The following is a 23,492-nucleotide window of genomic DNA, read 5'->3' on the forward strand; positions in this document are numbered from 1 at the left end:
AGCATCACTAAAATATATTTTTTTCTCCTTTTGACCTTATAGGCAGTGTTGATAAACCAGGTACGTCCTTGCCTACCTGGGCCATAGCTCTACTTGCAGTCTCACTGTCATTGCTTTCCATCCTGATAATTGTTCTGATTATAATATTCTGCTGCTGTTGTGCCTCCAGGAGAGAGAAAGAAGGTAATTTTTTTTGTTGTTCATATAGATGTGTATGTATACTTGAACTTTTGGTACAAGCATTGTAGTTCACTGGCTCATCAACTCTTTCGAAAGATATAGTAACATTTAGAGTCCTCGAAAGGAAATGCGTGAAATTCATAGACCGGAAAATGACTTTCTCAAGGAAGGAAACCGTTCCTCTGGGACCCGGGGCAACCCCTGGGAAGACAGATCTTCACACTGTGAAGAGGTGGTGCTTTTCTCACCAAAGATACTGACTGTTTGAGTTTTGTGCTTATTTGCAAGGCTCTAAGACTATTGTAATCTGTTGTGTAGATGCTGCTTTTTTTTTCTAGAATAATACTTATCTACTTGAACACATCAAAAGATTATTATTATTATTATTATTATTATTATTATTATTTTAAGGGCTGAACATGCGGCATGTGGAAGTTCCCAGGCTAGGGTCGAATTGGAGCTGCAGCTGCCTACCTACGACACAGCCACAGCAACTCAGGAGCTGAGCTGCACCTGTTACCAGCTCACGGCAACACCGGATCCTCAACCCACTGAGCGGGGCCAGGGATTGAACCCGCAACCTGATGGATACCAGCTGGGTTTGTTACTGCTGAGCCACAGTGGGAACTCCCAAAAGATTATTTTCTATTTCGTAGACTTCTGACTCTCCTTCTGCAGGGAACTATTGTCGTAGTGGGAGAAAGCAAAATATGTCTTTTGTTAACAAAAACGGTGCAAATAAAATTAGCAAAAATAATTACACGTCTTCTGAATGAGGTCTTCTGAGCTATTCCAAGATTCATGAAGGCAGTGGCCTTCTGTGGGGGGTAGACTCAAGATCAGGGTGGGCGTATTTTGGAATCAGTTAGCTCTTGATGTCAGAAACCACAGTCTAGGTGTTGAGTGTGTGTGTCTATCCTTGCCTTTCTCTCCTAACAGCTTCACCGACTCCTATTTGAATATTTTCTATAGTTAAATTTTTCTTAAAGTCAGAGTTTTGATGTTTGGCTACATGTCAGGTTAATTACCCTTTTTTAAAAACATGTTTAATTTTCAGCTGCACCTGTGGCATAGGGACACTCCCTGGCCAGGAATCAAACCCAAGCCGCAGCTGTGACCTACACCACAGCTGTGGCACTGCTGGATTCTTAACCCACTGTGCTGGGCCAAGGACAGATACGTATGCTTTTACTTTTACTAACACTAACTGCCATTCGATGAGCCGTTTTGCGTGTCTGCCAGGCTGTATTATCTAACGCTTTTTTCTCGGAAGAGCTCCCTTAGTGAGATATTTCGTGTGAAGTGCATGGTCCAGCCTTAAGTTGGCTAATGATCTAGACTCAGCTCCTGCATGGATTTGGTCTGTCCTTGGGGAATTTATTCTGTGATATACCCTTACTAAAAAGCAGAAATGGAAAGTCGTCAGCACGTGTTGACCTAGATTTGATGGAAATTTGTTTTTACCTGGAAATTTATTTTTATTGTATATGCCACAGGTGCATCGCTCAAAAACAAAACAAAACAAAACACTGGATCTTAGTGAAAACTCCTGGATAACTTAAATTTTAACTCAGAAGTCACTAGGATTGTGCCTTCAGATCATTATTTTCGACATTAGCTATGAGAGCCTGATGGAGAACATTCTGGTTGTCTGCATCTCTGCTCCTCTCAGGCTTTTGTCTGATCCACACAGCCTAGTGAGAAGGTGTACGATGCTTGGTGGCCCACACAGGACATGCACTGGCTGGCGGGGGTGGCGGTGGGTGTTTCTGATTCTGATTCCAAAATGGGGAAAAGTACTATGCTATAGATGCGTTATGGGAATTAAATAAATGAATAGAATTTGTGTGATCTCTCCTAGATTTTACCCTTTATTTAACTTTGAAAAGCTGATTCACCATGGACACGACCCTTCACCTTGACATACTTGTAAAGGATCCAGTGAAGTCCTGGATTTCCCCATGACAATTATTTCCATGCTTACAAATATTAAACACCAAGGGTTTTCAAAAGGACTTTCCAGGTCCTCTGTTTTATTGGTGCTTGGAGAATTCTCCTTGCTCTGACTGGTTTAGTGGGGACTGAGGACGGCTAGGGACCCCACTCAGCCTGGCCTGGAGGCCTTGGGGTGGCAGCTTCCAGAGCAGGGGGAGCAGGGACCCCTCTCCTGCAGCCCAGCCCCTATGGGAACACGAACGCTTCTATTGCCAGAGGGCGACCAGGCAGTCTTTCTCCTTCAGTTTAAGTAAGATTGCATCTGAGTTTCAGTGTGGCGTGTGAATCAGGAGGTGTTATTAGAAGTGAAAATAGTGAGAATATTATCTAAAAATAAGGAAAATGACTATTTTTTTTGGATCTCAGTGAAGTACAATGCCTAGGAGGCCCAGACAGGAAGGCAGAGATATAAAGCAAGCACAGTGGCTTTAGCATCAGACCGTCAAGGAGGATTGCAGTGTGGGCTCTGATACGTCCCATGGTCAAAGGCCAAATTCCCTCCGGTCCAGGAGTCCACTGATTAAACGTGTTAGAATTGAATGACAGCATTTGGGCAGTGGACACAACGGTATGAATGGATAGCACTGCTACATGTGGATTGAAAATATATTTTAGAGCGAAAGAGAAGTACTGCTTAAGCCACGTAATTCCTTATCTGTTAAGGATATGTCCTCACTGAATAGTGTCTCGGTTGTTAAAAATATTCTCATGCTAACATCTGCCTCTTGGGTTGGTGCTGGCCATTAAATGAGGCGATGATACCTTGCACGGTGCTTCCATGATGCTTGGACAGAGCAAGCACTGAGTAATGATTGACAGCAAGGACTGGGAGCAGAACATCTCTTCATGGTGGACGGATGGTGTCTTCATAACCCCAGGAATCAAGTTCAGTGTTCACTCGGTACTTGATAGGCCCTCAGGTATCATGAACACTCATGTTTGTGGCCGTGAATAGTGGATTCTGCCTTCCTTATGCTTGGAAGTCATTTGATAGTTCACTGTGAGGGAACTTAATACCTCCTGAGTCACAATTGCTCAGTAATATGAGTATTTAAAATCAGGGGGCTTATAAAAATTGATGAGATTTTATTTGCAGAGTAACCTCCAAGATTTTGCTAATGCAATTTTTTTCCTTTTTTTTTTTGCAGAGTCTAGTTATCAAAGTCAAATAAGGTGAGTTTGAGATCATGTCAGTTTTCTGAAAATAAGAACATGAACGAAAACCAACCCACCCGTACACACACAGTTGTAGGATTTTAGGATTGTGTTACTCAAAATTAGTTATTGAAAACAGAGAACCCTGAAAAACATGTATGCCAATCACAAACTCAAAGGGCAACATTAACTGTAGAATAAGATAGGTGGGTTCCTACTGTGGAAATTTGACTTGCTCACTTAGGGAAGTGGAGCTGATTGTTCCCTGGTGTCTGGCATTTGCAGCTTTTTCCACAAGAGGACGCTCTGCAGCACCACTGCTGGCCCTCCTGCTTGAGTCAAGGCTAGGGATGCAAGGGCCATTTATTTCCAGGACATTAAACAACAGGGCAGTAGTCCTGCTAGAATTTGGGGGGTGGGTGTGGAGACAGTGAGACCAGCTGGGTGGCTTAAGGCAGTGAACCTGACCAGGTGGACAGACTAGGAGTGTTCACTGCTTCTACTGCCTAGTGGGGAGGGATGGAAAAATTCCTGCCATTCTCACAGCTGTCCAGGAGCAGCTGCAAGCACTTTAAAGGGAACTATGTCAAGGATGTATGATCACCAGTTTGAATGTCTGCACTATTTACATAATTATAAATGCACACAGGGGAGGGATTTTTAGACCGTTGTGGTTTTGTTGAGGGTGCTAAAACGAAAATAACTGCAGCTGGTTTTCAGTGTTTTATTAGATAGTTTTAGTTTTTGAACTGCTGGGATTTAAAATATCTTCGGGCTATATGTGGAGAAAGAAGGAATATGTGATCATCACGTAACAGATGTTATCAATTCTCCCTCAACTCCAGTCCCTCTCTGGGGATAGTGTTCCCTTTCTCTGAGGACCCCACAAAGCAGCAACCTGTATCATTTTTTATTAGTCTTTGTCTGACTTACTTCACTTAGCATGAGACTCTCTGGGTCCATCCATGTTGCTGCAAATGGCATTATTTCATTCTTTTTGATGGCTGAGTAATATTCCATGGCATATGTGTACCACATCTTCTTTATCCATTCCTCTGTCAATGGACATTTAGGTTGCTTCCATGTCTTGGCTGTTGTAAATAGTCCTACAGTGAACATTGGGGGTGCATGTATCCTTTCAAATTACGGTTTTCTCTGGGTAGATGCCCAGGAGTGAGATTGTGGGATCATATAGTAGTTCTATAATTAGCTCTTTAAGGAAACTCCACACTGTTCTCCATAGTAGTTACACCCATTTCCATTCCCACCAACAGTGTAGGAGGGTCCCCTTTTCTACACACTCTCTCCAGCACTTATTGTTTGTAGACTTTTTGATGATGGCCATTCAGCCCGGTGACGTGGTACCTCAGTGTAGTTTTGATTGGCATTTCTCTAATAATTGGTGATGCTGAGCAATTTTTCATGTGCAAAGCAGCAATCTGAACATACGCCTTTGGGGCCTGATTTAGGGCAAGAGGAGATGACAGGAAACTGACCTTGGTGGTTACTCGGGAATTTCTCTTGACTGCTGTCACTAGCGGGGTGGCAGTCTGCATTCTTCAGTCCACCATTATTGACTGTGTAATGTCATTTCCATTCTCTGGGATCTTAGGTGATTTTGAAACACAGTACAGGGATCAACAGCTATTCAGGGCAACGGGCAGAGGACAATAATAACAATAGCAATAGCCATGACAAAGGTGGTGACGGTAGGAGCTGGCATGTGCTGAGAGCCTAACACGCGTGCCAGGCCCTGGTCTACCTTGGTGGAGGTTTTCTTCCCTCATTCTCACAATGATTTTTAGGAGGCTACATTTCCATTTTGTAGATGAAGAAACGGGGATACAGAGAGGTAAAGTCGTGTGCCCGGGGCTCTTGTCCAGAGAGTGGGAGGGTCCGAATGTGAACCAGCTGATCTTGCTTAGGGCCTGAGTGCAGCTCTCACCCTGAGACCCACCTGCCCCAGGCCCCCAGATTTTATCCGCTTCCCCTCCCACTGTGTCAACAGCGCTAACACCAGCTGCTCGTGGACTTCTGCACGAAAAGAACATATGTACTTTATTCCTAGAGAATCTGTGCATGTTTATCTTAGAGAAAAGATTTAAATAAAGATAGGTACAAGAGGAGTTCCCGTTGTGGCTCAGCGGAAACGAATCCGACTAGGAACCATGAGGTTGCGGGTTCGATCCCTGGCCCTGCTCAGTGGATTAAGGATCCGGCATTGCCGTGAGCTGTGGTGTAGGTTGCAGATGCAGCTCGGATCCCACATTGCTGTGGCTGTGGGGTAGGCTGGTGGCTACAGCTCCAATTCAACCCCTAGTCTGGGAACTTCCATATGCCGCACATGCGGCCCTAGAAAAATACCAAAAAAAAAAAAAAAAAAGGCATTTGTTTATACAGAAGGTTCTCATTATTCAATAGACTGTAGTAACCTCTATGGGAAAAGAATGAAAAGGAATGAATATATATATATGTATCTATGTATACACACACACATATATACATATATACACACATATATGTGTGTATGTATATATACAGATACATATATATGTATGTATATATATAATTGATTCACTTTGCTGTACACCTGAGATTAACACAACATTGTCATTCAACTCTACTCCACTAAGATTTTTTTAAAAGGGCATTTGGGGCCATGACGAATGTTGCTAAAAGATCCACTAAGCGACTTTGGCGAGGTGTAGACCAGTACTCATTCCTGCGTTGTAGTCCATCGGGGATCGTCTGCTGGTCGGTCATCCGGGAGGCAAGTGGTCATCCCGGGATGATTCTGTCTCTCCATTTCCAAAGCAGGTGTCGCAGTTCACCCTTCTACCAGCAGTTTATGAGACCTCTCAAATGACAAGTTTTGCAGGTGGCACAGACTTCTGTTTAGAGGTGTGTTGTCATTTGCCATAGTTGTCCCCTACGGCATATGGGCCGTTTGCAGTTTTGCTGGTAAAAATAGCTCAGGAATGAAGTTCTTTCAAGTAAATCTTTGTCCGTATCCTTGCTTATTTTATTTCCCCCTATAATCATTTCTTGGGGGTCAAGCACAAATATTTAACAATTTTGGATAGCCATTGCCCAACTTCCTTCCTCAGGGAGACTGCACCAATTTTTGCTTTATTTCAGAGGTTGGCATACTTTTTCTATAAAGGGCCAGATAGCGAGTGTTTCTGGTTGTGTGGGCCACCCACGCTCTGTCACAACTCTTCGACTCCGCTGCTGTAATAGGGAAGCAGCCATGGACGATATGGAGACAGAGGGGTTCCAATAAAACTTTATTTATAAAACAGAGGGTGGGCGGGATTTGGCCTGCGGGTCTCGCTGGCCAACCCTGCTTTTTTTGGTCACTGGTTTCTGAGAGTCGAGTACTATCTGGAGACTAGAGTCTGTGATCTGAACATCCATTGTTGATTAATGTTTGGCTTTTTAAAATGATCTAATTCTAGGAAATCTGCAAGTGTGAAGACCAACACAGAAACTTTTCAGACAAAAAGTGGAAAAGAAAACTATGGCTACAGCTCAGACGAGCCAAGGACCACAAGTGAGTGACCAGCTGGGGCCAGAAGGATGTGGGAGGGGACGTGTTGGGGGAGGGACCGGCTCACCAAACACTGGCTTCTCGAGGCAGCTGCCTTAGCTTTTGGTGGTCCCTATTTTGGTGGTAACTTTTAGAGAACGAGACATTGCAAGACTGGACATATTCTAGGAGAAGATAGCAGTAAAAATCCACCTATTTGTCTAAAGTTTAAAACAAAGTGAGGTGGAAATCTCAGAGTTTTTAAAAATAATATATATTTCTTTTCATGCTTTCGCTCTCTCTCTCTCTCTCTCTTTTTTTTTTTGTCTTTTCAGGGTTCTCCTCTCGGCATATGAAAGTTCCTGCTAGGGGTTGAATCTGAGCTGCAGCTGCCAGCCTACGCCACAGCCACAGCAACATGGGATTTGAGCTGCGTCTGTGACCTCCACCACAGCTTAGGGCAACGCCAGATCCTTAACCCACTGAGCGAGGCCAGGGATCGAACCTGCATCCTCATGGATAATAGTCAAGTTCATTACCCCTGAGCCACAAAGGGAACACCCTATGCTTTCTCATTAAAGGAAAATTCTTCTACCTTAAAGTCTGTGAGGAGGCATTTTAATATATTTAGGGTAACTTCCCCAAAATGTCAATTAAATCTGAAACCGAGCAAGAAATCTTTTTATTCTCATTTTTATAGTAATAATAGGGGGTGTCTCTGAAGCCACTGTCACTAGTGAGCAGCAGGGATGGGATTTGAACTGAGATCTTCTGAAAGTGGTGTGTGTGTGTGTGTATGTGTATATATATATATATATATATAGAGAGAGAGAGAGAGAGAGAGAATGGGAGAGAGAGAGGCCCTACAAATTACCCCTTAGCAGTTGGGAAGGAAGACCCTGTCCTAAAAATTTTCTGGCAAGACAAATTCCATGGGAAAATTTTTGGTTAATAAATTCTTTCTTTTTTTTTTTTTTTTCCCGCTCTTTAGGGCTGCACCCATGGCAAATGGGGGTTCCCAGGCTAAGGGTCAAATTGGAGCTGCAGCTGCCGGCCTACAACAGGGGATCTGAGTTGTGACCTATACCACGACTCAACGGCAACGCTGGGTCCTTAACCCACTGAGCAAGGCTGGGGATCGAACCTGTGCCACAATGGGAACTCCTAATCAGTTCTTGTGAAGAGGCTCCCAAACCATTTTTCCACTAGGATTTGGGCTATATTTTTGTTGGTTTCTTTGGTTGTAACCATGGCATGTGGAAGTTCCTGGGCCAGGGATCAAACCCACACCATGGCAGTAACTGCACCACATCGATGACAATGCTAGATCCTTAACCCACGGAGCCACCAGGGAACTCTGAGGGGACTCAATTCTCGGCAGCCCCATTCTCTCCATTTTCCCGAGGCTGCCACCATGTACCTTCCAAGTTGTGTGCTTCAGAGTCAAGAGAATTCCACAAAGCCTGCACAGTTTCCTTTGATAATTCCACAATGGCCTCTTGTGAAACTTCCTATGATAAAATATTTCTTCATTAGTATTTTGAGCGATCAATCAAGTACCTTGACCAGAATCATAGCCCAGACTGAAGCTCTCCGGCTCCTGTTCACCCATTTCCCTTGTGTCCCTCGTCCTCGGTCAGCTGTTAAAACTACGAATTCATCTTGTCTCTCGATGAGACCAATGTGCCGAGAAAGGGATCGATTTGGAGCCAGCTTGCTCTAGTTTTATCTCATTAGAAAAATAAAGTCCTGAAAGTGTGTAACCTCAAGTAAACTTCAAAAACAAAACAAAACAAAAAACCCCAGCTTTGTGGTTGAGGATTATTGAGGCTGGGGGGATTACGTAAAAGCAGGTGTATTTCTTCCCAAATCAGAATGGTTGGAATGAACGGGTGATGTGGGTTTGTCACTTACGACTCTAAACCTCGTTTTTCTGTTGCAGCTTCTCTGCCTCCGAAGCGCTCCGAATCCAGTGTTCCCGAGCAGCGCGGCAGCAGGCCACCTCACCAGGCAATTCAGATCTTCTTCCTTCTTTGGGATTTTTTTTTTTTTCCATTTAAAAACCCTTGCTTTGTGGTAGATGATTATAAAACGGTGCTCGTTTTCTGTTCATGATGGAAACACGTGGCCTTTGCTCACCTCCAAGTCACCCGGACCGCGTGGAGGGAATGGGGCCAGGCAGTGACTGTCCCTTGGTAACGGGTTTTGGAGGGAAAGACGGGAACTTTAGTTGGGGGCTGGTAACCTTGCGGTGTCCGTCAGACATCCACCCAGAAGATGCGGATGTGTGCGTGTGGGGCTCCAGGCAGAGTCCCAAGTGCAGACACTGCTGGTTGTTAAGAAATGTTTGATGGGCGCCCTTCTTTCCAAGGGACATTAACTTAAAGAAAACAGGGTTCCCGCTGTGGCACAAGGGGATCAGCAGTGTCTCTGTAGCGCTGAGATGCAGGTTCGATCTCTGGCCGGCTGTGCATAGGATGCAACTGCAGCTTGGATCTGATCCCTGGCCTGGGAATTCCATGGACTGCGGGGGAGCCAAAAAATAAAATAACGTAAAATAAAATAATGAAAATAAAAGTTAATTAGGAAGCTTGAGGACACAGGACGTTCATTTTCAGACATGGAGTCTGCATCGGTTGTCACTCATGAATTAGGTTCATATGCAGAAAATATGATTCGTTATATCTAAAATGCATTAGGCGAGTATGTACCTAAACAGGACCATTTTCTGGCCTGTGCCGATGCAGCCTCAAAGGAGAAGTACTAGGACGTGCTTGGGCGGTGGTGTCCCCAGTAAGGACGTCTGTTCCCCCCGTTTAGCTTTCGGGAAAGCCAGAGCCACAGACAGGGGTTTGGGCAGCTCGCTGGATCTCCTGGTCTTGGCTTTGTTCTGCCTCTGAGTCGCTGTGGGCCTGAGGCGCTGCTGCTGCTCGGGAGCCTTCGAGCCATTCTTCTTTCCTGGCATAGATGTTCACTGGCGTTTCCAGGCTGCTCCAGGCTGTAATATCCTCACTGCCGTTGGGATTCAGCTTCCTCCATCCATCTTGCCGGTGATGTGTGCCTCCCAGGCCTTTTGGGGGGGTGGAGGGTGGGAGGGGCTCGGACTGATGCTCAGCCATGAATCGGGAGGAACTAAATGATGCTATTTGCAACTAAGGTGGCCGGGCGGGAAGACAGGGGAGGAGGGGTCTGTGGCACAAAAGCAGACGGGTCTGGGTGACAGATCGTGAGCTCCGCGGACGTTCAAGCTGCTTCCTCGGGCTGGGAGGCAGGAAAAGAGAGATAAAGTCCTTCCCATTAAGGAAGCTCTCTTCGGCACAGATATCTTTGGTGGGCGAGATTGCAACACTTTCCCTCCAAGGGGTGATTGGGTGGAAGGGAGTAAGTGCCAGACTGTGAAGGGTATTTCCTGTCAAGACCCCACTCCCGGACTGAGTGGGGGCTGCGGGCTGAGAAGGGACGTTCTCATGTCCCCACCCCCCAGCGCCAAGCGTGGGCACCCCCAGATCACATTTAAGCCAATTGCTGTTTCTCTGGCTTTTCTGTGGTTACCTTTTTCTGCTGTGCGTCCTTCCACCAAGGACACAGGTCTGGGGTGGAGGATGGGGCGGGGGTGGGAGGAGATGCAGAAGGGGGTCCCGTCAGATGATTCAATGAGGGAAAAGGGGGCACGAGATCCGTTTGGCTACAGGAAGGGAGAATGATGTTGGGAGCCCTGAACGGATGCGTCTTAAGCTTCAAGTGTTGTTTTGAAAATAGGCAGGGTGAGAAATTGAAGACGTTTCTGCTACTTAAACATGTAACCAGTTGAATAATCTATCGGTGGAAATAGAGCAGTGGCCACTGAGGTGTGGGCCCCTGGAGTTGATAACACACTCCTGTGTTTCTTGAAGTGTTTGCAGGGCTTCTCAGGGAGCAGAGCCTCTTGGCCAGAGCAGCAAGGTCCTTGAGAAACAAACAGGATGTGAGGAAGAGGAACTATTTTTGCCTGAGCTGGACTCTGACAAAGCGTTTTTAAATAGCTGGGTGTTTATAGGCAAAAGAACTTAGGACAAGCACATTTCTTTTCTTGTCTTTCTTTTTGTTTTTGTTTTTGCTTATAAGGGCCCCACTTTCGGCATATGGAAGTTTCTGGGCCAGGGGGTCAAATCGAAGCTGCAGCTGCTGGCTGATGCCAAAGCCACAGCAAAATGCCAGATATGAGCCCCGTCTGCAACCTACACCACAGCTCTCGGCAACATCAGATCCTTAACCCAGTGAACGAGGCTAGGTAGGGATCAAACCTGCATCCTCATGGATGCTGGTTGGGTTCCTGCTGAGCCACAGTGGGAACTCCAGGACGAGCAAATTTCTGAAGAGGCCCGTCTTTGATCATTAAGCAAAGGGTGCCCTGCAGGCCTGGGCTCAGGCCCTGTCTCCAGGCTGCCCATTTGGAGAACGTGGATGTGAGAGGTACCCTGGAGGTTGCCGCTTGCGAGGCACTTAAAGGAGGGAGGGAACAGACAAGAATCATATGATATTCTTATATGTGGAATGCAGAAAATGATGCAAATGAACTTATTTACAAAACAGAAATAGTCCCACAGACCTAGACAACAAACTTATGATTACCACAGGGGAAGCGAGGCGACAGATAAATTAGGAGTTTGGGATTATCAGATACACACTATACATAAAATAGACAGCCAACAAGGTCCTACGTGACAGCACAGGAAACTATACTCAATATTTTGTAATAACCTATTAGGGAAAAGAATCTGAAAAAGAATAGATATAAAAAACCCCGGATCCTTAACCCACTGAGCAAGGCCAGGGATGGAACCTGCGTCCTCACAGATACTAGTCGGGTTCTTAACCTGCTGAGCCACAGTGGAAACTCCAGGACTTTTATTTTTATATGAAGCCATGGGGTTTGGAAATATTTCCCATCTTGATGAATATTTAAAACAAAGAGTCCTCCTTTTCCTCTCCTTGACTCACTGTCAGTCCATCTTTTTTTTTTTCCTGGCTATTTTGAAGCAATTCTGTGTCTTTCCTCCCAAGTCCATCAGTTTTGGGGGGAAGCTTATGAACAACATGAAACCTAGATCCTGTCTTCCTAACAAATCTCGCCTCTGTTGAGAAACCCAGAAATCAACTCCTGCTACATTTAGAAAGTAACGATTGTTTGTGCAACCATGGGAACAAAGGGCGAACCACAGCAAAAATCCCAGGCGTGGTCACATCTGGAGCATCGTCCTTAATGTGTGATGCTGAGGCAGTGCCATCAGCCCCAAGCTTTCCTGCTGTGACTGGGAGTCAATGAATTCAGACCAGAGTGATTCCCTTCCTGAGCCTCGCTGACATTCCATTGTGTTGTCAATTATTGATGGTGCTCAGTTACATTATTTATGATGTTAAGTGCAGCCGTGGTGCCCTGGGAGCCGAGCCGGCGTGCTCAGGACGGGCGGGAAAATAAGCTGCATGCCTTTCAATCCATCACCATTCTTCCATGGGCATCGGCCCCTCAGCGGAGCGAGTGGTACGCTTGCGAGGACCTTCCAGACTGAGGATGGAAGTCCCAGGAACGCTGTCCAAGGAGATAGATGGGTGATTGACAAGGAGTCAGTTCTTCAAGTTTCTCCCCTTCCTTTAGAGATTGCGCATTATTTAAGGAAGGCTTTGGAGTTCCCTGGTGGTGCAGCGGGTTAAGGATCTGGCATTGTCACTGCTGTGGCTTGGGTTGCTATTGTAGTTCGGGTTGCATCTCTGGCCCAGGAATTTCCTCACGTGGTGGGCGAGAACACACACACACACACACACACACACACACACACACACACACAAGAAAGCTAGAGACATTTTATATATTCATTCAATGGTGAACATTTCCATAGGAATATTGGAAAATAAAACAAAACAGTGACTCTTGGCCATAATTTGCCTTCATACAAATCCTGGATTCTTTGAACAGGATCACTCTTTAGGGCCCGATCTCGGGAAATGTCTGGAGTGTGTGTTATTGAAAATCATAAAAAGACCTGTGGACACTTGCGTTCTCCTCTGCAGCCTCGTTTTATCTTAGCTGATGAGGGGAGCTTCTTTCTCAAATGTGCCTTTTACGGGGATCTTGGCGAACTAAATTGACCCTTTTCTTTCTGTCTCCAGGGACTGGATCACCGCCAGCCGGGCCCAGCAAGTCGTCCACAGGTGTCCTTTAACGTGGCCAGTCCTAAGAAGGTCAGGAATGCGACTTTGGTATAGTACAGGCATCGCTTTGGCTGCACGTGGCTCTTGGCTGATGACCCATGTTCCATCATCGCTGTCTGTCATCCTAAGGCTGGGCTCCAGCTGTGCCACCATGACCCAGAAGAAGCGACATTGGCATTGTCTCAACAGATACCTCAGAGGGAGAAAGGGCATCCACTTTCCCAGCTTTTAAAGTGGATTTTGACCTTTAGAACGTTTCAAGATTTCAGCGCATTTCGTATTTACTGAGTACAAGCTGCAAATTCATTGCAATCGTGTTTCCCATCACGCAACACTCCTGCTTGCAACCCGACAACTGGTAGATGAGTCTATGTCCCACAGGACATGTAGGAAGATTTTATTATCTTAGGAGTTCCTGTTGTGGTGCAGTGGAAGCAAATCCAACTAGGAACCATGAGGTTGAGGGTTTGATCCCTGGCCTCGCTCAGTGGGTTAAGGATCCGACATTGCCGTGAACTGTGGTGTAGGTCGCAGATGAGGCTCAGATCTAGTGTTACTGTGGCTGTGGTGTAGGCTGGCAGCTGCAGCTCTGATTCAATCCCTAGCCTGGGACTCTCCAAATGCCGTGGGTGTGGCCCTAAAAAGACAAAGAAGAAGAAGAAGTTTTTATTATCTTAAATCCCATGAAGATGATATTTATGTATGTTTTATATATGTGGGTAATATTGCATATTATTTGTGAAAAAAAAGGGGGATTAAAACTTAGGATCAATCAGACATTTAAAATTGCCCAGAAAATCAGAACTCATAGGTTATAAATGATATTAAATGCTAAGGCTGATGTGCACTAAAGCAAAATATCTTCTGATTTGGGGGTATTTCCGTGAAGACCTTGTTGTCATCTGCTGTCTTGTCAGTTTTGCTCTCATGTCGTCAGATGCGTTAAATGTGACCTATATTTCGTAGGCGTCCTACCCCCAGCCATGAAAAAACTGGAGATGGGCAATATAGTCTTTCATAAATAAAAGCAAAAACACCAAAAAACTTGTATGGCCTCTCTTTCTTTTCTCTTCTTTGTAACGGCCACACCTGTGGCATACGGAGGTTCCCAGTCTAGGGGTCGAACCGGAGCTACAGCTGCCGGCCTCCACCACAGCCACACAGCACCATTGGATCCTTAACCCACTGAGTGAGATGAGGGATTGAACCCGCATCCTTCTGGACTCTAGTCGGGTCCTTAACCCCCGAAGCCACAATGGGAACTCCATGTGTTGTTTTCTTAAATCTTTACAATTCAGGTGGTAGTTTAAAGAATCAGAGAGTTTAGGAATCAAGCATTTTCCAAGAAGCAAAGCAGGAGACTTCCATAAAACTTCTTTTTTTCTGGAGTTCCTGTTGTGGCTCAGCTGTTAAGAACCTGATTAGTATCCATAAGGATGTGGGTTCAACCCTTGGCCTCATGCATTGGGTTAAAGGATCCGGCATTGCCGTGAGCTGTGGTGTAGGTCACAGAAGCGGCTCGGATCCTGCGTTGCTGTGGCTGTGGTGTAGGCTGGAAGCTGTGGTTCTGATCTGACCCTTAGCCTGGGAACCTCCATATACCACCACAGGAGCGGCCCTAAAAAGGGAAAAAAAAAAAAAAAAAACAACTTTTTTTTTTTTCTGTTTCTGTGTAGAGATTCTCAGTGTATTTCGCTGTTTATCCCACTGGTTCACATTTAGCCTCGAGGCCAGACTATTGTTTGATTACTTGGCTGAGCTCTGCCCTGGTTGGTACAGATTTCTATGATGGTAGGTGATGGGCAACGTCTCTGAAGCCCTCAGGCCCAACCACGCTATTGCCAAAGTAACATTTGACTTTTCAAAAATTTTTTATTTTTTGCTTTTTAGGGCCGCACCCACGGCACATGGAAGTTCCCAGGCTAGAGGTCATATCGGAGCGACAGCTGCCGGCTTACGCCAGAGCCACAGCAATACCAGATCTGAGCTGCACCTGTGACCTGCACCACAGCTCACAGCAACGCCGGAGGATCCTTAACCCACTGAGCAAGACCAGGGATCAAACCTGCATCCTCATGGATCCTAGTTGGGTTCGTGTAACCACTGAGCCATGATGGGGACTCCGCGTTGGACTTTTAAAAAGTATTAAGATTCTAGTGAATTCTTTAAAGTTACCTGGTAAAAGATACAAATTCATCGTGATGATGCTTAGGTGGGGAATCGGACAGGACTTGCTAGGAGGCCCCACCAAAACTCTAATCAGACTTCCAATCTAGAAGACTGATCCCTCCTCCAACAATGGGTTGCCTTGGAGACCAGTTAAACAGTCATTGTCATGGACTGTTCCTTTACAACCTCCCTCTACCCCCCTACCCCAACCCCTTACCACATTCCAAGGGGAGTGCCTTCCCCAACCCTTGAATACTGACTCAGCAAACAAACAAACAAACAAATGAAAAAAAGAAGAAGAAACCTGTGCTGAATATAGAAACTACCCCTTTTCCTTTATAACCAACTGCTCCCTAAGGGGCAGGGAGCCTGAGTTCTCGCTCAGTGCTCCTGGCCAGTCTGCTGGTCAGTAACACCCACTTGAAGTCTCGGCGCTCCGGCCTGTTGTCTCTTTGAGGTTCCCTTCTAACAGAGATGTTCCTTATCACGCAGCACCCCTGCACGCTCATCCAATGAGAGTGAAGTCTATACAGGCAGACCTCAGCGATATTGCAGGTTCAGTCTCAGACCACAGCAATAAAGCCAGTCACATGAAGTCTGCTGTTGCCCAGAGCGTGTGAAAGTTAGGGTTGCCCTGTACGGTAGACGATTAGGAGTGCAACAGCATTATGTTTATAAAAACTGTGCACGTGCCTTAATTAAAAAAATATTTTATTGCAAAAGCTCCCCATCATCCGAGCCTTCCGTGAGTTGGGACAGTTTTTGCCATAGTCGCATCAAAGATCACAGATCACCATGTCCACTGGAAAAAAAATACAACCTAAACATTGAGAAGGATGGTTTTTCTGGCAGACTTTCTGAGGACTTCAAGCGTGAGAGTCCGCCTCTAAGATAGCGCTAAGGAGTGGCTCCAAACAGGTAAGGGAGAAGACAAAATATAAAGGAGTTTTGCAACAGAGACCAGGCAGTTGGAACATCCTACGATTACTGTTAATTAAAGAAAACTGGATGGATGTGTCTCGAAGCACTTTTCTACGCATGGAAGATGCAAGAGTCTGGGCTCAGTGAAGTCATTCCTTTGATGTGCACCTCAGCTGTCTAGAGCTGGTGTCCTGTTCTTTCCCATCCCGAGTTCCTTCAGGGATCACCTCGGTGGAAGGAGGGGCCAGCTCATAGCTGGACGGCCACAGCCTCCTTTGTCCACTGGTATGGCAGGCCACATTTTTCATCCACAATGGTAACAAGTATAACAATCATGGAGAAGCTTGCAATATTGTGAGATACCAAAATGTGACATAGAGACGTGACATGAATAAATGCTGTTGAGAAAATGGTGCGAATAGACTCGTGCTGGGTTGTCAGAAAACTTCCTTATGAATAATGCCATATTTATGAAGCGCCATAAAGCAAAGGGTAATAAAGTGAGCTGCACCTGTGCGCTATTGTGATTGGTAAGATATTTTTTGATCTTCAGTCACATTCAACTCTTTACCCTGGACCTCTCCTATGAATCAACAAGCTCAGGGAGTATTGGCTAGCACAACATGGGGCTGAGTTCTGTTCTGTATCTGTTCTGACTGGGCAGTGCCCATGGGGTATCCATTCTGATTGGGTGGTACCGATATATCTGACTGGGTAATGTTCCTGCCGTACAGGTTGGCGTATATTTTAGATATCACCGCCACCTACAGGATCCTGAAAAATGGATCATCTCTTTGGAGACTGTCCCTAATGTGAGAGAATGGACAGCCTCCTTTCTTTAGAGTGGAACTAAAAATGCAAAATATCAAAACCCCATGAATAATGCTATATCACTTTCCTAAGAGCCTTAGTCCTTTTTATTGGAGAACTTAACAGTTCAGTTGCTTAAAAACAAAGCTCAGACTTACTACAAGGACTTCCTTACTTCCTGTCAATGTGATCTGTCTCCTGCCACCATCCTTGAATGGGTACCAGTCAAGCAGAAACACCAGGTTCAGGGGACCCTTGAAGCTAAGCTGTTCCATGAGTGAGCTCCATGTTTTTTGCTTCATAGTTTTCTCTCCCTAAATTGCAACAGAACCCAGATCCCAAGACAAGACAAATGCCATGTCATTTATGCCTTTTGTAACCTTTACAGAGCCTAGCATTCTCTAGGTGTTGAGTCAATACTGATATCAAGTAGGTCAATACTGAGGAAGACAGCATACTGAAGTATAATGAATATTTGCCATCTGCCTGCTATAAGAATCATACTCCTGTGGTTATTTTAGGAGGCAGGTGGAGAGGGGAGTGTTGCCTAGAGTATAACTGAACTTTCAGGTTTAAAGCCTGGAGAGCCATGCCAAATGATCTTGCTAGAAATTTCTCCAACTTGCTAGATGCTTGATGAATCAGTCTATAATATTTTTGCACTTATCAGACTCTGGGACGTTTCCTGGGTCACCAATGAATTGGTTTTCCAGTAACTTATTTCCAGTAGCATTTTCTCAAAGGGATCCCTGGCTAGTTCTTATTTCGCAAGAGGTATACACATTTGATGAACAGAACTCTCTAGAGCTGCCCTGTTCAACACCATAGGCACACGGACTATTTGCATTTAAACAGTTTTGAATTCAAATAAAGTATTTATTTCTTCAATCCCACGAGCCACGTGGCAAGTGCTCCGTACCACATGTGGCTGGTGGCTCCTGTTACTGGAGACTACAGGGTTCATTGCTGCAGGAAGTTTTTTTGGACAGTGCTGACCAAGAGCCAGCTACTTAGAAATGACCTTGAGGTGTCAAGGCTGAGCCCTTTCACACAAACACGCAACCTCTCAGTGTTAGGTTTGTGTACTTGCCAGTTTCTATTTAGAGATCCTGCAAACCCCAGGGCAGCTCTCAACTGATAATGGGATTTTGCTGATGTGGTAAATTCATCTCTCACTCCTGCAATGCAGACAGCTGAAGCAGCCTGGAGGGGATGGAGCCAGAGGAGTCAAAACTCCTGGCCGAAGGTGTTTCTCAGAAAGACCAGTATGGTTCTCTGCTAATGAGTGGCTGATGAGGCTACAGATATTTCAACGAATATTCCTCCAAGTCTTGAGTCATAAGATCCCAGCATGGAGACCACACCCCATCCTTCCAGGGGTCTTTGACCTTGGTTATGCTGTCAGATTCCAAGCATGCCCATAAAATCAAGAATCTTCCATGGTTTACTTAAGAGTAGGACTCACCTCATAATGTCAACATCAAGGATATTAAAAAGCTCCAGCAGAAGCACTTCCTTTGTTCTGAGTGGTCTTGATCTTGAAAAACCATCAGGTGCATTAAAGTTGGGTGGCCAATTCCTAGACGGTGATGGCGTAACGTGAATAGATTTTGCCGAGTGTATAGGAGATGCGGTGTCAGCCTCCGAACCTACCATTTATGCGCATATGATGCCCTTGGGTAAGAATACCTGTCCTGTGCAAAGAGGTGAGCAGGTGAGAAGGTAGTGTTTGGAGATAGGAGAAGCAGGTGGGCACAAGACCGGAGGAAGATTCTAGGGGCAGGTGGGATGGGTTAGATGGTGGTCCAGCAGGACTGCAGCAGAACCCATAGGTCTGAGGAGCTGTCACCATCCCTGGCAGTGGGGGGTGGAGAGGAGCATCCCAGGCTGCTGGAGAGGGCCCCTGACTGTTGCTGGGCTGTAGGTAGAGTGACATGGCCAAGCCATGGAAACCTGGCAGGGAGGAAGTCAGGTGACAAACATGCCACCTCTTTACTGTCCTATTCGCCAAGCCCAACCAGAGCCACTGGGTCAGGGAGCCCATTGATGGCCTCAGACAGGAGGGAGAAGGGGTGACTCTGTGGGTGAGGTGGGCGGAACATACCCAGCCAGGAAGGTCTGACGACATTTAGGAAACAGAAATCAAGGCACGGGGGAGTTCCCACTGTGGCTCAGTGTGTTAAGGACCCAGCATTGCTGCAATCTGCAGTGCAGGCTTCGGATGCATCTCAGATCTGGTGTTGCTGTGGCTGTGGTGGAGTCTCAGCTGCGGCTCTGATTCAGCACTTAGCCTGGGAACTTCCCTGTGCCACAGGCGCAGCTGTAAAAAGAAATAAAAGAAAAGAAATCAGCCTTGGCGAACGTGCTTGTAATAGAACAGGGAAAGGGGTCTGCCTAGCAGGGTTCTGCTTTTTCCTCCCTATAAGATGAATCCATTTACCAGAAGAGGATACACACGAGAGGAAAGGAGTTTGGCTGCATTGAACTTGAGCGGTCTTGGGTCAAGTCTTTGGTGACACATCGGGAGAATGAAGGGCTTGAACGGTGGCCCCTGGGGGTCCCTCCTTCTTGTGTTTACCTTCCTGTGGATGTTCACACCTACACACACACACACACACACACACACACGCCCCAGCCCTGTCCTCATCTGACACGGCCCAGTTGTTCCAGCTGTTGGAACAAGGCTGCCCCCTCTGAGTGTGCGCAGCTCCCCCTCCAACCCACTCCCTGCAGCATTTGGAGGGAGCTGCGTCCCCTGCAGATGGTAAATATTTAATTTTCACCCCAGCTACCTGTAAATCATACCATAGGCCAGGGCCTCGGGGGAGACTTGCTCTCCAACATTTATGAAGCTGGTGCTCCAGCCTGGAAGACACAGAGCTGGAGGGAGGCAGCAGGCTGGGTTCTGAGCTGAAACAACCCCACCACTGCCTTCCCTCGTTCGTTGGGTGAGACGTGTTATTTCTAAAACTGCAATGGGAGTCAGAATCCGCGGGCTGGAGGGAAGATTGTGGAAATCATTGCTCAGCCAGTGGCTTCGGACTGAGAGATTCGTGCCTGGCCTCGTAATCATACTGTGTTGACAGCGCAGGAAATTCATGAGATTGCAGTCAGGTCTGGGGGCGGGGGGGAAGGAAGTACAGACGTCTCTTCAGAAGGCTTAAGAATGTATGCTATTTCATGGGGTAACTTAATTTGAGAACTGTTGGTAATACCAGGCTTCAATTTCATGGCTAATAAAGTCTGGGGTGGTTCAAATAATAGCCCATTATTGTCTAAATCAAAAACTAATTTTAAGGATTATGGTTGATCTGGTTTTGTTTTGTTTTTTCTCAGAAAGTACAAATTGGACAGAATTAAGTGAAATGTAGTCAGCAAAAGGCTCATATTACAGCAGTAGCCTCTTCACAGTTGTGTGGTGTGTGTATGCGTGTCTGTGTGATGCACTCATGCGTGTTTTCTGTGTTTGTGTATGATGTGTATGTGTGTGTGTTATGTGTGTGAGTACACATGTGTGTTCTGTGTTTGTGTATGTGTGTATGATGTGTGTGTTCTGTTGTGTGTGTGTGTGTGAAGACCAGGGGAAGGGGGCTGACATGGGTTTTGTGTCTACCATGGGGGCCAGCCCCCTACAGCTCATGAGCCAAAGTCAGCCGCTGCTTATGTTTACAGGGCCCATGAACTAAGAATGGTTTTTACATTTTTAAGTGACTAAACAGTAAATTGAATGAAGACTATTTCATGACATGTGAAAATTCTGTGATATTCAAATTTTAGAGTCCGAAAGTGAGGTCTTATCATATCCAGCCAGAATTTCTGCGTTTTCTGCGGCCACTTTCAGGCCAAGGGCAGAGTCAGAACCTTTAGGCTGTTGAGGTCTGTTGACTAATGCATGTCAGTGGCCCCTCTCTTCTCTCCTCGGTGGCTCATCTGAGCCCCCTGTACCTCCAGCCAGGGGACACACCTGGGCCTGAAAGGTGCACCTGTAAGGTTGTGACCGTGATGGTTTGGGAGGTGGGGTCACTGCAGAGTTGGGGCTTCCCTTTGCAGAGTCCAGAGGCTCCCAGATGCATGATGTAGAGGAAACAGCCTGTAAAGGAGCAAACCGGGCTTGTAGCCAACGTGCCCTGTGACCTTGGCTGCGTTGCCTGGTTCGGCCGAGTCAGGGCCTCTTGGTCAAAGGGATGGCGCCTCGGTCTGCATGGGCGGTGCTTGAACTTCTTACTGGTTGGCAGGTGCCGGTGACTTTCAGTTGAGGGCGGGGGTCAGATGTCCTACAGCACTTGGGAGAAGCCTGCATAACTTGCAAATGTCCCATCGGACATTTGTCTCCATGACTGATAAATCTGAGCCCATTTTTCACAAGACCTATTTCACCATCAATAAAATCCTGAAGTATATGTGCCATGCATGAAAGTACACTGGATTTTCCACAAACGCAGCTGCCTTGAAAATCAAGGGAAAATTAAACTTGGTCTGGGGAGGAGCTTCCTCAAGGGTTATTAGCCATTTTGGGAAACCGAGTCACGAATCGTGCTGCCTGTCAGGGGGTTTGAGTTGCTCATACAACGCACAGGGATTTATCTGGATTGAAGTCGCCACCTCCCTAGCAATTCTTAGCATGGATTCTGGGATGTGACTGCTTCCTGTGTCTGCTAGTGTAGTCCTACTGGGTGTTATTTTTGCTGTTTTATAAATAACTTCTCTTTTCTATCTCCTTTATATCATAGGACATTTGGGAGTTTTCTAATCTTTTTTTTTTTTTTTGTCTGTTTTTAGGGCCACACCTGCAGCATATGGAGGCTCCCAGGCGAGGAGTCGAATTGTAGCTACAGCTGCCAACCTATGCCACAGCCACAGCAACTCAGGATCCGAGCTGCGTCTGTGACCTATAGCACAGCTCACAGTAACACTGGATCCTCAACCCACTGAGTGACGCCAGGGATCGAACCTGCATCCTCATGGATGCTAGTCAGATTCATTTCCGCTAAGCCACAAGGAGAACGCCTCTAATCTCGAAATGTAGGCAAGTAGTTATGCTATCTATGACTTTCATTCCAGAAAAGTAAAATGGCCATTGCAAAGTAATGGTTACACATATGGCATTGCATCTGAAAGCGTGAGCGCCTTTGACTCTCCGCCTGTGACTCTCCGCCTGTGAATGTCCTTTTAGCTTTAAGGTATCTCTGTGTTCCCCCCATTCCATGGCATCACATGTGGCTTCTGAAGGCGGTTTGGCAGAGGGAAAAGAGAGGGACCCCCCCACACACACATTATTTAGCAGTGTTTAAGTATCCATTTCGTCTTTTCCCATCCGTGGGCTTTCTTAACCGGATGTCGCATATTCCTTGGAATTTTTTTGAGCACTGGAGAATTATCACTGACGTCGGAGCGTCTTGGTAATTAGAGTGCTGGGCTGAACATTGTCTTGTCTGCAAAACACACTTCTGTCGGTACTGAATTCAGCCTTTCCTTGCGGCAAACGCACCACTTAAAATTGGGTAGGGGTTCCCTTCTGCCTAGGATATAGAGAGCTAGAAAGAAATCCCACAGACTTTCTTGAGAAAAAGCCAGATAAGTACAAAATCACAGCTTGTCTCGAACCCATCAGAGGGGCAGCTGAGTAACCTGAAATCCAAGGGGGCAGAGTCTGTCCCCCTGGAAAAGTCAGGACACAAGGACTGCGTCAGAACAGAGAGGAAGTCACCTCTGCCACAAACGTGTTTCAAAGACATCAGCAAAACTTTGCATTTTAGGGCCGCACCCGCAGCATATGGAAGTTCCCAGGCTAGGAGTGGAATCCGAGCTGCTGCTGCCAACCTGCATCAGAGCGACGGCAACACAGGATCTGAGCCATCTGCAACCTACACCACAGCTCATGGCAACCGCGGGATCTCTAACCCACTGAGTGAGGCCAGGGATGGAACCCACATTATTATGGATACCTAGTTGGCTTCTTAACCCTCTGAGACACAATGGGAACTCTGAAATCAGCAGGACTTTTCAATAATTGCCACAGCCCAGCATGGACCAGCATGGCTGCAGCGAGAGTTGGGATGGGAGAGGCTTCACACTCCCCCCAGACTCACTACTGTGGACCCTGTTAGGGAAGGTTGGGGCCCGTCTGCAGATGACAATGTTGGGTGGGGGGGAGGCAGGGTGTGTAGGAGATGGAGCGGGAGCGGGCAGGAAGCTCCACCCCCGTGCCTAGTCCTTCACTCTAAGCAGTCGCCTTCAGCTACAGGGAGAGGAGGCAGCAGGCTTTGTAGCCTCCCAGGGGCAGGTAGCACCTGCTGCTGCCTAGGGAAGGCAAGAAGAGAGGCCTCTCTGTGGGGGAAGGGGTGGGGTGGGGCGGGGACAGCAGTGGGCCTGGAATCCTACAGGACACCTGCCCTCTTAGCATCTCTGCGGCTGGGGTTGGGGAGGGAGCTCTCTCGTGTAAGACTCCCTGCGGACACAGAGCAGCTTGGCCTTCCTGGGAAGGGGGCTCAGAGACAGGCGCTCCAGTCACCTGCACACAGGACCATCCCAATCTGACACCCTG

At 46.6% G+C, this 23,492-nt stretch overlaps 1 protein-coding gene across 13 annotated transcripts in view; it reads left to right on the top strand.

Annotated features, from left to right (window-relative positions):
* Positions 1 to 14,092, top strand: part of IGSF5 (immunoglobulin superfamily member 5) — a 46,354-nt gene extending 32,262 nt beyond the window's left edge. For 10 of the 13 annotated variants that reach the window (XM_005657159.4, XM_084992169.1, XM_021070994.2 and 7 more), the window contains 5 exons: positions 43 to 183; positions 3,324 to 3,348; positions 6,789 to 6,883; positions 8,802 to 8,869; positions 13,007 to 14,092. In XM_005657159.4, the coding sequence (XP_005657216.2) occupies positions 43 to 183; positions 3,324 to 3,348; positions 6,789 to 6,883; positions 8,802 to 8,869; positions 13,007 to 13,102 (425 nt within the window). In that variant the 3' untranslated portion in view covers positions 13,103 to 14,092. The remainder of the gene's footprint in view (positions 1 to 42; positions 184 to 3,323; positions 3,349 to 6,788; positions 6,884 to 8,801; positions 8,870 to 13,006) is intronic. The other 3 variants (XM_084992167.1, XM_084992172.1, XM_084992173.1) reach the window with 1 other exon arrangement.
* The last annotated feature ends 9,400 nt before the right edge of the window (positions 14,093 to 23,492 follow it).

This window comes from Sus scrofa, chromosome 13 (assembly GCF_054392235.1).
Source record: "Sus scrofa isolate SSC_HxYL_T2T_F1_AM1 chromosome 13, Sscrofa_HxYL_maternal_Yorkshire_Landrace_v2.0, whole genome shotgun sequence".
In the NCBI taxonomy this organism is placed as follows: domain Eukaryota; kingdom Metazoa; phylum Chordata; class Mammalia; order Artiodactyla; family Suidae; genus Sus; species Sus scrofa.